The sequence below is a fragment of the Podarcis liolepis genome, assembly GCF_965112155.1.
Source record: "Podarcis liolepis genome assembly, chromosome: 5".
NCBI classification, from domain to species: domain Eukaryota; kingdom Metazoa; phylum Chordata; class Lepidosauria; order Squamata; family Lacertidae; genus Podarcis; species Podarcis liolepis.
This window is the reverse complement of record NC_139556.1, coordinates 33,375,332-33,388,138: the sequence shown is the minus strand read 5'-3', so window position 1 is coordinate 33,388,138 and position 12,807 is coordinate 33,375,332. Positions and strand designations below refer to the sequence as shown.

Genomic DNA, 12,807 nt, shown 5'->3' with positions numbered 1-12,807 from the left:
TTTGCAGCTGTTCTGCTCATCGTCAGTCTGCCAGACTGAGGGTCATCTTCGAAGGTTTGCCGCCCTTCACTGAAATGCTTAAACCACTCATACACTGTCTTTCAAGTTACAGCTTCGTCGCCATACACATTTGTGAGCATTTCATGGGTTTCTGATGCCGATTTTATGTTCAAATATTTCTCGCTGTCCGATTTCTGTGACCATTCACCAAACTTTCCGGTCACACCTCGTAGAAGCCTGGCTTTCTGCCTTTTCCTCGTTACTGTATAGAACAGCACAGTACATTCTGCTTGTTGTAAGGGCAGGCTGGAGTTGAAGCTACTGACCTCAGAGACCCTGACAAGGAAGACACACCTGAGGCTGCTTGTTTCCTCAGCCTGGCACTGTTGATATCAGACTGTGCCTTGTTTCAGCCACACACCCCTTTTCACACATTACTGGAGGCAGCCAGCTCCAGAATACAGCTCTGGCATGGTAATGATTCTGAATTTGTTTTGTAACAAGGTTTTGATGAAGGGAAGAATAAGGACCCCTTAATTTCATTATTAATGTTTAGTTGTTTTTCTATTTATTCATGCAACCCTAGTTAAGGAAATAGCCTACACTTCCTGTCCCTAATTTAGCAAAGCAAAAGGCTTTAATACAGCATTCAGTCTTTGTGTGGCTCGTGCAAGAGGTTATTCATCTCCTTTTAATGAATCACCAAATAATCACTAAATCAGCAACTTACATTCAGCAATCTCATGTGCTCGACAAATATTAATGAATTGAACTTCACAATACCTCATGGAGGGAGGACAATATTAATAGCATTATGTTTCAGATGAGAAAATAGAGATGCAACCACAAGGAAATCACAGAGTCATGTGAAGGCTTTGGCACACTTAGGAACAGTATTAAGTAATTATTCTGAGGCCTTAATCTGCATTGCAAATAGGTCTTGCTTTTACACTCAGTTTTGACTGCCATGGTTTGCCTTAAAGAATCATGGGAACTTTAATGTAGTCAAGCGCCGAGAATTTTGTTTGCAGGATTCCTTGGGAAGAGGGAATAGCTATTAAAACAATTTTAACCTGTAGTGTGGATATGCCCTAAGTCACTGCCCTCAATTCCCATTCTTTTCCTTCTTTAAATAGAAATTATCCGATAAGATTCTTTTTTAAAAAATGTATGTATTATTATTTAATGTGGCAACTTGAATGCTAAAGCTGGTTGAATGTCAAAGCCAGGCAGCTTCCAACATTCCTAAGGGAACTTCATTGCTGCATCCCAGTGAAGTTTTCTCCTTTTTAGGTCAGGATGCCCTCTAGTAATGTACAGTTACTAGAGTTACATCACCATCTTTTTAAAGTGTTGAAAGTTGGGGCGATCTCCATTTGCTGCCCTGATCTTCTGCCGTCATTGCCATTTTGCTCTTGCTCATCTTTATGGCATTGCTTTGTACCTGGCTGTGAACCATGCAGAAAACATTTCCCCCAACATTGTTGCAAGGCTTCCTTCTCCATATTTCACGATCTTTCCTCAATCCACTGAGAAAGTCAGTTGTGTTCCAAAAGTGCCTATGTCTTGTCCCTTCTTTAATGGCCTTCCATAAATTTGTGAAAACCTTCCTGTTTGAGAAAGCTTTTCAGATGTAGATTGTTTTACTCTATTTTATTTACTCAGCTAAATTGGGGGGGGGGTGTTAATGGCTCCCCCCCCCAGTCTTGAAAGTGTAGTTCAGCGCCTTTCTGAAGTCAAGAATACCGAGAACAAAAAAAACATCACAACAACTCTTTGTATATAAGATTTCTGCACATAGGAAAATCATCAAATTCAACACGTTAGATGCAAGCAATGTTTGGAGCATTTGTCTCCAATGAGTTGTAACCTTCCCTGATCTTTCTATCCCACGGATATAGGTATGGTGGTGGGGGTAGCTTCCATTTTTCACACCCAGCTCCACTTATGCCTTTCCCTGGGCTGAGAAATGGCCTCTGGCAATGGAGGGGCTTTATGTGTGTCACATGGTTTGACCTTGGGCTGGAATTCCACAGGGTTTCCCTAGCTTTGATAAGCAAACCACGCTATGCATTTTTAGCCATTTCATCTTTGCACTTCATGATTCCGCCTCCACCTTTTTGAGTGCCTGCAGGGGAGAGAGAGAGAGAGAGAGAGAAAGAGGTTTTCTCTTTGACAGCAATGAAATCAAAGTACCTGCTGTCTTTTGTTTGCCTTTTGCTGCTTCTCTTTTTTTGTAAATCTCTTTATTGAAAGCTCATTTGTTTGAAAAGCATATGCAAAACTTTGTGATTCTTCAGTCCTACGCAATCGCAATAGCCACATTTCCATTACAGGGGTTTGTTTTGGGTAGCTGTCTCACAAAATATGCTTTTAATGTGTACTTTTGCCGTGTTTTCATGGCAAAAATACATCAGTGCAATATATTTTGGTAACACGTATTATACAATACAAGTATATCTAGTTTAGGATTGGCTGCAGCTCCCCTAGGCATGTATGCTCGTGGCTACAGCTCGTAGTACACGCAACATATTGAAAATAAATTTGAAAATAGAACTGTCAAAAGCATAATGCAATAATGCTTGGCAATAATGCTTTCCTGGAAATCTATATTGCAACTCACTTTTGGAATACTGTGGTACAAGTGAAGGTGTAAACAGCAGACATTTCTCCCTTTAACTTGTTCTGCCATTCCATGCTTTCTTCATCTGGGCAGCCTAATTTAGAATGAAAAACAAAGCTTTTTTGTTGCTGCTACTGTTTTACAATTGGGAGTCAGAATCCTTGCTTATCCACTATGATGTTGTTTAGTCGCTTAGTTGTGTCCGACTCTTCGTGACCCCACGGACCAGAGCACACCAGGCACTTCTGTCTTCCACTGCCTCCCGCAGTTTGGTCAAACTCATGCTGGTAGCCTTGTCCTTGTGCCCTCCATCTTTCCCAACATCAGGGTCTTTTCCAGGGAGTCTTCTCTTCTCATGAGGTGGCCAAAGTTTTGGAGCCTCAGCTTCAGGATCTGTCCTTCCAGTGAGCACTCAGGGCTGATTTCCTTCAGAATGGATAGGTTTGATCTTCTTGCAGTCCCTGGGACTCGCAAGAGTCTCCTCCAGCACCATAATTGAAAACTTATCCACTACAGAGGTCTACAATTTGGTCATGGTTTATGTTCTGCTCAATCCTGCTCTACACTATCCAGTGCTGGCTTCATTCTTGTCCTTTCCCAGCATTGTAAACAAAGAACTCTCCCTGGGTGGTTTCTTTAAGTAACCCTCCCCGCACCCCATAAATCCTGTCTTCAGGGGCCTCTATTGTTTATCCACCTATCCTGAGCTCCTAGCTATGGGCCTATTGTGGTGCTGCTGCTCCTTTCCACAGATGCTTTGTTGTCTTGCTTGGTATCTGGCCCTTTTTTATTTTTGCTCTCTTCTGTTTCTGAGCAGAAGAATCACACAAAGTGATGATGGAAGAGAGACAGCAAAAGTCTTGCCCGAGGCTTACAGCCTATATAGTTAGGTACTGCACTAGGTTTTTTGTCATACTGCTCAAAGTTTCCATGCGATCAGGATGTGAACTGTGTTTGATACACCTCTGCCTTCATAGCCCCAGGACACTAGTGCAGTGTTTCCCAACCACTGTTCCGCGGCACACTAGTGTGCCGCGAGATGTTGCCTGGTGTGCCGCGGGAAAAATTAAAAAATTCGAAATATTTTTTTTTAAAAAAAGTCAAATTTTCGATTGGGGCGCCGTCACTAGATGACCCTTGGGGTTCCCTCCCTCCCTCCCGCTCTGCGCCTCCCTCCTCCTCCTCCTCCTCCGGGGAGGCCCTTCCTGGCTCTCGGCTAAGGCTTGGCGGCTGCCACTCACTCACTCGCTCGCCCACCCGTCCCTCCATCCCTGCACCCGGCCTCTCCCCCTCCGTCCCTGGCGCGGGGGCTGCCGGGATCCGTAGTCCCCTCGCCCTTGGGCTCCGCGCCCGCGCGGGGTGCGCGAACTACGTTTCCCAGCGTGGCCTGGCGGGCCGGGCGTTTTGTTTGAAGCGCTCTTCTCCCGGCCATGGAATGAGCGCGGCGGCGGCGGCCGGGCGGGCAGGGGCTCTTCCGCGCAGACCCCGCGCAGCCTGCCTGCGCCCCCGCAGAGATCGGGCGGCAGGATGGAGCCCGGGGATCCCCGCGGAGGCGGAGCGGCGGAGGCGGAGGCTGCCCCCCAGGTAGGGCTGCGTCGGGGGGGTTTATTTTTGCAATGCTGCATCCGCGCCGGAGGGGACGCATCGGACCGCAGGGAGACCCCTTGGCGGGCGTGCAAGGCAATGCATGCATGCAGGCGTTGCATGGAGTGCAGTGCAATGCAATGGCAACGCGGCGCCCTGCATGCATGCATGCAACTTCCACCGGCACTCCGGACTTGGCAGGTGAGGGGGGTCCCCAGTGGGCGGCAGAGAGAGCGGGGAGGGCGAAGGGGAGCCGGGGGGGAGCAGTGCTGCTCCCTGAGCCGAGCCCGGGGGGAAACTTCGGCGTCGTTGCGCCGGGTGTTGGAAGCGGAGACTGGCGGGGGCCCCTCACCTGCAAAACCTGGTCGCCTCTCATATATTTCGTGCATTGCATTCATCGCCCGCTTTCTCCTCCAAGGAGCTCCTGGGGGCGCGCGTGGTTCTCCCCGTGTTATCCTCGCAACAACAGCCCTGCGAGGTGGGTCAGGCGAGTGGCCCAAGGGAGCACCCAGGGATTGTCCTGGCCAGGTGGGGTGATTTGAACCCTGCTCTCTGCCCGGTCTTCGTCCTCATTTAGCCCCCACATGTGCATGACTGTGCATGACCGAGGTTTTCCCCCCTGTCTTGGCTATGGTGTGAGTCTGTGCTGTTAATTAATGGGGTTCTGCCTTCGGAGAAGATGAGCCAGCCCTCAAGGAGGTGATTATGTAATTTGCTGGCAATTCATGTCCCTCCCGGCGTGACGCTGCGCGCTGACGTCACGGGGCTGTAATGGTGGTGTGCCTCGAGATTTTTTTCATGAAACAAGTGTGCCTTTGCCCAAAAAAGGTTGGGAAACACTGCACTAGTGGATGGAAGCAGCTACCTTGATTCACAAAACCAATGTCCTATCACAGTGGTCTCATTGTGGCAAAGTTCCCTCGTAGTTCTTCCATAGTTGTGTGATCTCATAAATGCACTCTTTTTAGTGAAACTGAGAACACCTGGGGGAAATGGAACATTAATTCTCAGTAATTAAATCACACAGGAGCATATTTATTAGACAAATTGTAGGCAAATACAGCCTTTTGGTGACGCTTCATTCCAAATCTGATTATATCCATCCACACTTATCTGAATGTTTTGTTGGCCTTATTCCTATAACTGTTTAGAAGATACTGAAATTGGACAAATTTTAATGAGTTGACTCATCAAAAGCTCATGGCATAATTGTATCTTGTGTCTGGTCCTGAATTTTAAGATCTCGGCAACTGGGATATTGGAAATCAGATGCAAACACCTTTTTATTGCCGTGAAGAATATGTTTCTGCCTTTGGGGGAAGAGAAGGAACAAAAAACGAAAGCCTGTGGTTTCTGACGCAAATAAGAAATAGACAACATTCTCATCTTAAAGTTACAAAAAGTACACTTTCAAATGAATTATTTCAGGAGAAGTCACTTGCAATTATGTTTGAGTGCTGTGCTGGTTTCTTTTTAATGCTAAAAAAAATGATGATTTGTGGCAGTGGGTAATTGTTGATGAATGGATAAAAAGTGATAGAATTACAGGTTTGGTGACAGCTGATGGTGGCGTAGACTTGGCATCCTTTTATTATCCACAGGTGTTCTGTTTCTGATCCTTAGGATGCTCTGTTTTTACTATAATTGTTCCAAAAGACTGTCTACACTTAACCCCATCTCCATTGTGCACAGATTCCACAATAGAGGACTCTTCCAGAACTTGAGATATGTATTAGATAGCAACACCCATGTTTCCTATAGCGCCTTATTGCTGCTGTTAGGGAAAGGGTAGCTAACCTATGGTCCTCCAGTGTGATCCTGCAAGTTGATGGTTTTGTCAGGGATCGCCCTTCGGCAAAGATTGGGGGCAGACTATCTTGGTTTTGCACAATCATTTCTCCATCCCCTCATTGGAAGGAGAAGTGAGCCCCTGAGATCTTGCATTGATACAACACAGCTCTTCCCTGGTCCTACAGTATCAAAGCCAGAAAATTCAAATAGCCACAGCATTTCGCTGCTTGGTAGTTCTCTAATTCCCGGGGAGGGAGGAATCCAATGTCTGAACAAAGTGTCAATAATACAATACCTTTCTGTGACTTGAGCTGCACTGCATAATTCTTCCTCCTGGATTCAAGTTATAATTAAGCACAGTATAATTGAGTCTGGTGATTTAATGCTGAAAACAGTGGGCTGCTTCTGATACTTGGTACAGCTATACTTGGTAAAAGAGTGGAACTGCAGCCACCCACCTTGCCCAGTGTGAGTGCTCTAGGCCCACCAAAAATCCAAGCATGGGTGAGAAAAACCTAATATGTGCAGTCTAGGCATGAAGTGTGCAGCAGACTTAAGAACACACATTTAAAAGCTTCTGTTGTTAAGATGGAATGGAATAAATTTGGATGACAGTCCACATTGACTGTGTTTGGAAGCAGTGCCAAGCCATAGTTTAAACAGTGTGCACAAACTTGCCCTTCCCCACCATGCCTACCTTCACCTCTGTGGTCACAAGGAGGGGACTGGAAACATCAGTTTCCTGCCTTTTTATATTACGCTAGAACTGGGATGAACTGCAGTTAGTTTTCACTATGGTTTGTCTGAACAAACCAGGATCGAAAACTGCAGTTTGAAGTTGGCTTCTTTGGAAAACCGTAGTTAAAACAATTCACACTTTTGTCCCTGCTTCGGCATAGTGTTCATTTGAGGTTAGTTGAAAACAGAAGCAAATGCTTCCCATTGCCTCATGGTGACACTAAGGGAAGGAGAAGAGAGAGGGGAGTCCCCAAATTTCAGACTCACTCATGTAGCACTAAAACTGTCATTTTAATGTGTAGCTAATATGCCATGAGTGTGGAATCCCAGACCTTTCCCCCATTTTTGTAGCATCCTACTCTTGCAACCTCATGCTGCTTTCCAATATTTGTTTTTAAGCGTGGTCCTGAAAACCATATGCATATATGCATTCTTGGTTGTGATACAGCCCCTCCCAAAAGATGCCTGAACATAATTTCCACCCCAAACTTCATTTTTTATGAAAATACAGGTCCCAGTGAGTGGAGTGTGCAAATGCTACTGAATTGGAGGAGGGGTTTGGTCTGAGGCCGATGTTATCTCTGTGTTCTGTTGCCGAAAGTCTTGCATGCCCATATATATTTTTTACTCAAGAAGATGCATGTATGCCTTTCAACTTTCCTGAGATTGACTCAGCTGGAGGGTCTGCCTCAGTTCTGAGCTAATTTAGCTTTCCCATGTGTAGCAATTCCTTTCTGTCAAAAAAGTGCAGTTTCTTCACATAGTGCCGACTCAGCAGAGCAAGGTTAACTTCACAAAAGGAAACAGTTTTTTAAAAATTTTAGGAGTTTGCCACGGAGAAAGCCCAAATTGCTTGAAAAATCTTTCATAGAGTAGGAAACAACAATGTTAGAAGCTGGATAGCGAGTTTTCAAAATCCAGCAATTGCTTTACTGGGGTGGGGCGAACTAGATGATTAGCCAAGGGCAAGAAAAAAGATGCCCAGCGGCGTTTTCAAGTCTAGCAAATTTATGATGACAAGAGTTTATTTTCATAGATACTGGAGGTAAAAGAGTGACAGCAAGGTACAGTAGAAGAGGGGGGGGGAATCAGTTTTATAGTTCAGGATTAAAGGCTGCTTCATATATTACATTGGCAGTAAACCTGGATTTTCTGTTTGAAAGAGACTTATAGCAAATCCTTGTGCTTTCATGAGTGCGCCTAAATACTACATTTGCAAGCACATGTTGATTGCATTCACGTGTACACATAAGGACAGAATTTGTGAAATGATGCTTGTGAAGCTGTCCCACTAGAGATTGCTTTGCTTACAAGACTCACCTCCTCTTCAGGTGGTTTTGTAGCACAGGGCTTCAGAAGGGGAGCTTAACAGTACCGGAATCTCTTGATTGGTGCCTTAAGGCTGTCGTTGGGTGGAAATAAGCTGAGATGAGAAACGGTGTCCCATGGCACCCTTGTAAAATGAAGTATTCCCCCAGCTCAGAGACCATGGCTGAAGACTACCAAAAGTCTTGTGGTCACAATTTTTTTCAAGGAAAATGCAAACTCCAGGTGGGGGTGGTTATAAAGTTGATCACTGATAGAAAAGCAGTGGGGGGGAGGACTGTGCAAAAACAGCACACAGGAAAATGGCTAATTACTAGGGATAGGGTGAAAAATTGAATCGAGGGATGCTCAATGATGCTAGTACCCTGCTCAAAATTCCCATGAACAGAATCTAAGGCAGGCACAGCCCACCTTGAGCAGGCTCTCTGACTCCAGATTCTCTCACCACACTTTTCTCACCAGCTTTTGTTTCTCTTGTGTCCTTGTAGGTTCATCGGTGACACAGCTGCTTGCCCGTGATCTAGACAATGACCCTCTTGTGTTTGGAGTTGTTGGAGAGGAAGCAAGTCGATTCTTTGCTGTGGAAAGCATGACTGGAGTTGTGTGGCTTAGGCAACCATTAGATAGAGAGGTAACAAGTGCTGTTTAGCACTAAATATTACTGTGTATCAAGACTGCAGCATGTTTGTATTCAGTGATGTAAAGGGAGAATATATGTGATACACACATACACACACAAACAAACATGTCTTCAGAGGTCTTCTAAACATCAGATAGTTTTTTATTTCCTTGATATCTGATGGGAGGGCATTCCACAGGGCGGTCGCCACTGCCGAGGAGGCCATCTGCCTGGTTCCCTGTAACCTCACATGTCACAGTGAGGGAACCACCAGAAGATCCTCAGAGGTGGATCTCAGTGTCTGGACTGAATGATGGGGGTGGACCTGCTCCTTCAGGTATACTGGACTGAGGCCATTTAGGGCTTTAAAAGTCAGCACCAACAATTTGAATTGTGCTCAGAAACATACTGGGAGCCCATGTAGATGCTTTATATGTTATATGGTATTATAATCCTACCATTTGTTAATTCCTAGGGTTTGGGTGGGTTCCCCCTCAAATTTATAACCAATCTTCCTGAGAAGGATGCAGGAATGAGTTAGGGAAAGAACCTAAGAGAAAGGAGGGAAATTCAGAAATCGGATATGCACAAACTGCCTCCTTGCCCACTTGCAATTGGCCAAGCGGGTGGATCCATTTTCAAGGCAGGAAGCTATTCCCTGTTGGATCCTGGCAGGTGGGCAGGAGCGCCGGGCTGCAATGGCATCCACCTGAGAGATGCTGGAACTGCGCTCCTGTGTGTTCTGGCTGGGGAAAAAAGACCTGATGGTATTGAAGTAGCAATACTAGGACGTGTCGACATCCCAGGCCTTATATGTTGCTTCTGTTGGCTGTTTTTCTGCTCCGTACAACCATTGCTGGAGGTCATGGCCTCAGGTTGCAAAGACAACCAGCACAGCAAAGCCATGAGAATCAGAGGCACAGATATGGCGGTCTTATACTGAGTCAAGGAGGGGAGAATTGGCCAGGGAGAACATAATTGAGGTGGGTGTATGTTCAGGGTGCCTCCGTTCTGCATGCTGTCATTTGAGCTGGGGTACCTGCATATTTGAGCAACCTGGCTTTAAATATTTGCTCAGTCCTTAGAGGATTATTACTCAATTGCCTCTTTGCTGTTTCTCTCCTTACTTAATCGCCATGCCTCATGGTTGCCAACAGAGCAGAAGCTACATAATTTCTGTGCAGTATTTGAAAGAGGAAGTCAAGCCACTTCTAGGAAGGAATGCCATTGCTGCTCATTCTTAATATTTTAAAATTACCCACCATGTAGTCAAAAGCACCTTCAGGGGAAAATGGCAGTCCTTTTTTCAATGAAGGGTTCAGGTAGGTGGAATTAACAAATCATGCATATTAAGAAATAGCTGAAATAGCTAGGAGGAGGAAAAAAAATACTTCCCACATTGGAATAGTGCATTCCAAGTGTCTAACACACTTCACATACCTTTTTCTGGGAGAGAATTATGCAGTGTATAGAAAATAGTTGAATAATTTGAGAGGGGCAGAATAGATTGCACAAATGAATGGGATCCCCAATACAACATAAATTGGGGGGGGGGATGTGCTAGCTAGAAAAGCAAGGTGTATGCTGTAGGATAGAGTTTTGCCTGAAGTCTACTCTGTCCGCTTGACTAATCTCTATCCTTGCCTGTCATTTTCATGTTCCACAACATTCTCCCTTTAGGTATCTTTCACCACTTTCACCCCTTCTTTGTTACACTGTGCAGAGGGGTGGGGAAAGAAGGGTTTGTGTGTGAGAGAAATAATGGAAGGAATGACAGTGTCTCTTCCCTGAGACAAATGGATGACGTCTTCTTTATCCTTGGCATTTGGCTTTCACAGGCTGGCTGCAGGCATTGCCTTGAGGCAGAAGCTAAATTCCATGTAGGCCCTTCTCAGATTGCATTAGCCGAGTGTTCATGGGAGGAGAGCACGTGTTTTGGTAAACTGTCCTAACACCCCTCCCCCCAAAAAACAAACAGTTATTGTGGCAAAAAAGGGGAGGTGCAGGTCTTGGCAGTGTAGATTCAAGTTACCGACTGACACAAAGCCTGAGTTAGAAATCTAGTAGTTCACATACAGCAATTCCAGACTCTCATTAAATTAATTCCTTTCAATTCCTTCTCCCACATTCATGTATTTGTCAGTCAAATTTTGAGGAAACACCAGTCATTGAGAGAATCAGAAAAGGGCACAAAAGACAGATGGCACCTCTTAAACAAAATAGGCAGTAGATCATAGGCAGTAGTTCTACATACTGTATAGGACTAAGTTGAGTCAAGCCACTGACTGTTGTTACAAGAATGAGCTTGCAGGCTCATATACATCTCCCTCATCTTTGTGTGAGCAGAGGGAATTAGAAGCTTTTTCTTATTTGTGGGAAACTCTGGTTTGCTGTTTTGTTAGAATGTGGTAAACCATGGTTTGTCACATATGAAACATGAACATAAGAAGAGTCCTGCTGAATCAGACCAAAGCTCCATCAAGTCCAACATTTTCTCACAATGACCAAACGGATCCCAAGGAAGCCTGCACGTGGGGCATGAGCCACGAGTTCACAAAGTGGAAGCTTTGCTCTCCTTCTAGCAAAGGAGGGGCAAGAGGAGGTGGAATATGAGCCTAAGGGCCACATATTTTGTTCTTACAAGCGAGCGTTTGTCATTACCTCTGAATTCAGCCATTGGTTAAACTGAGGTATACTGAACCACTGGGTGAAATCGGAGAAATGCTAGCAAATTTTCTGGGTCATGTCATCCTTTTGATACAACTTTGAGTAAATGGGGCACACTGATTTTGCCACCGTATTTTCCTATTAATAATATTCAAGCTCAGGAAATTTGTATGTAATTTGAACGAATGTTAAGATAAATGTTGATAGTCCTTTCTCTTTCTCTTCCAGAGTGGCTAGGGAAACCCAGTCAGGTGGATAGGGTATAATAAGAATAATTCTTATTCTTATTATTGCATGCTGGAACATTCCTGGATGAAACATGCATGTTCTTCTATTTCTTTTTCCACAGCTTTCAGTGCAAACACTAGTACTAATATGAACTGTTATATAAAAGATGGTGGGAGGAGTCTGCAGTTAAGGAAGTTGAGTCGCTCTCATCTGTGCACTCTCTGGTTTTCATTGATATCTTGTCCAACCCTTGGATTAGAATGCTTTGCTACCAGTGAAGTCTGCAAGTCAAGTTCCATCAAGACTTGCCTGCCATTAGGTCACTCTCTCCAACCCCCTCCATATCCTTGGAAGACTATATATGAGTATTGCAGTTTTGTGATGATTTTTTTTACAGTTATTCCCGGGGTGTTTCTTCAACTTTTTCCAGGTCGCAAAAGCATGTAATTATATTCGGCTCAAATCCAAAGCCTTCTATCAACAGATTACCATTGTGGCATCTCTAATTACATCTTTTTCTTCTCGTTCCAGACTAAGTCAGAATTCACAGTTGAATTTTCTGTCAGCGACAGCCAAGGGGTAAGTGTGACATTTGTTCCATGATATAAAATGGAGAGAAGCATAGAGCTGATTTTGATAGTGTGCTCTGTAGGGAGGAGATTAAAGCTGCCGCAGTCCCTCCCTGTTCCTGAAGGAGCCCTCCTTAGGGATATAGGAGCACTGTATGCTTGTAGCAAGGGAAGTACACGGCAATGTATGAAATGGTGTGGAAAAATACCCATCTGTTCCCTCATCTTTTTACATAAAAGTGTGTAAACTTCAGAGAACAGAATAACACCGGTATCTGACTAAACTTTTGGGTTTGTTTATTTTTTGCTACGTAGGAGTGCATTTTTTTTCTCTCCACAGGAATGTTTTTCCCCAAATGTGTAAGTGTGAAGGAAGAACTGACAGATTTGAAGACCTCAGGGAGACCATTTTTGTGGCCAGTTCTGAAAAGGCTTATTTTTATTTTATTTTATTTATTACATTTGTATACTTCCCTTCATCCGAAGATCTCAGAGCTGTTCACAGCATAAAAACACAAAATAAAAACACAAAATACATAATAAAAAAAAAGAACAAAACAAAACAATAACCCACCCACAATGCTTGTAGAGAAGCAGCTAGAAAAATGGTTGAAACAGAAGCGTCTCATTATGCTACAGAAAATTGTAAATGTTCAGCGTTC

At 44.4% G+C, this 12,807-nt stretch overlaps 1 protein-coding gene across 1 annotated transcript in view; it reads left to right on the top strand.

The window, feature by feature from the left end:
- CDH23 (cadherin related 23) overlaps positions 1-12,807 on the top strand; it is a 400,272-nt gene that overhangs the window by 74,956 nt on the left and 312,509 nt on the right. The window contains exons 4-5 of the mRNA XM_083503046.1: positions 8,551-8,693; positions 12,108-12,155. Coding sequence (XP_083359172.1) covers positions 8,551-8,693; positions 12,108-12,155 — 191 coding nt within the window. The remainder of the gene's footprint in view (positions 1-8,550; positions 8,694-12,107; positions 12,156-12,807) is intronic.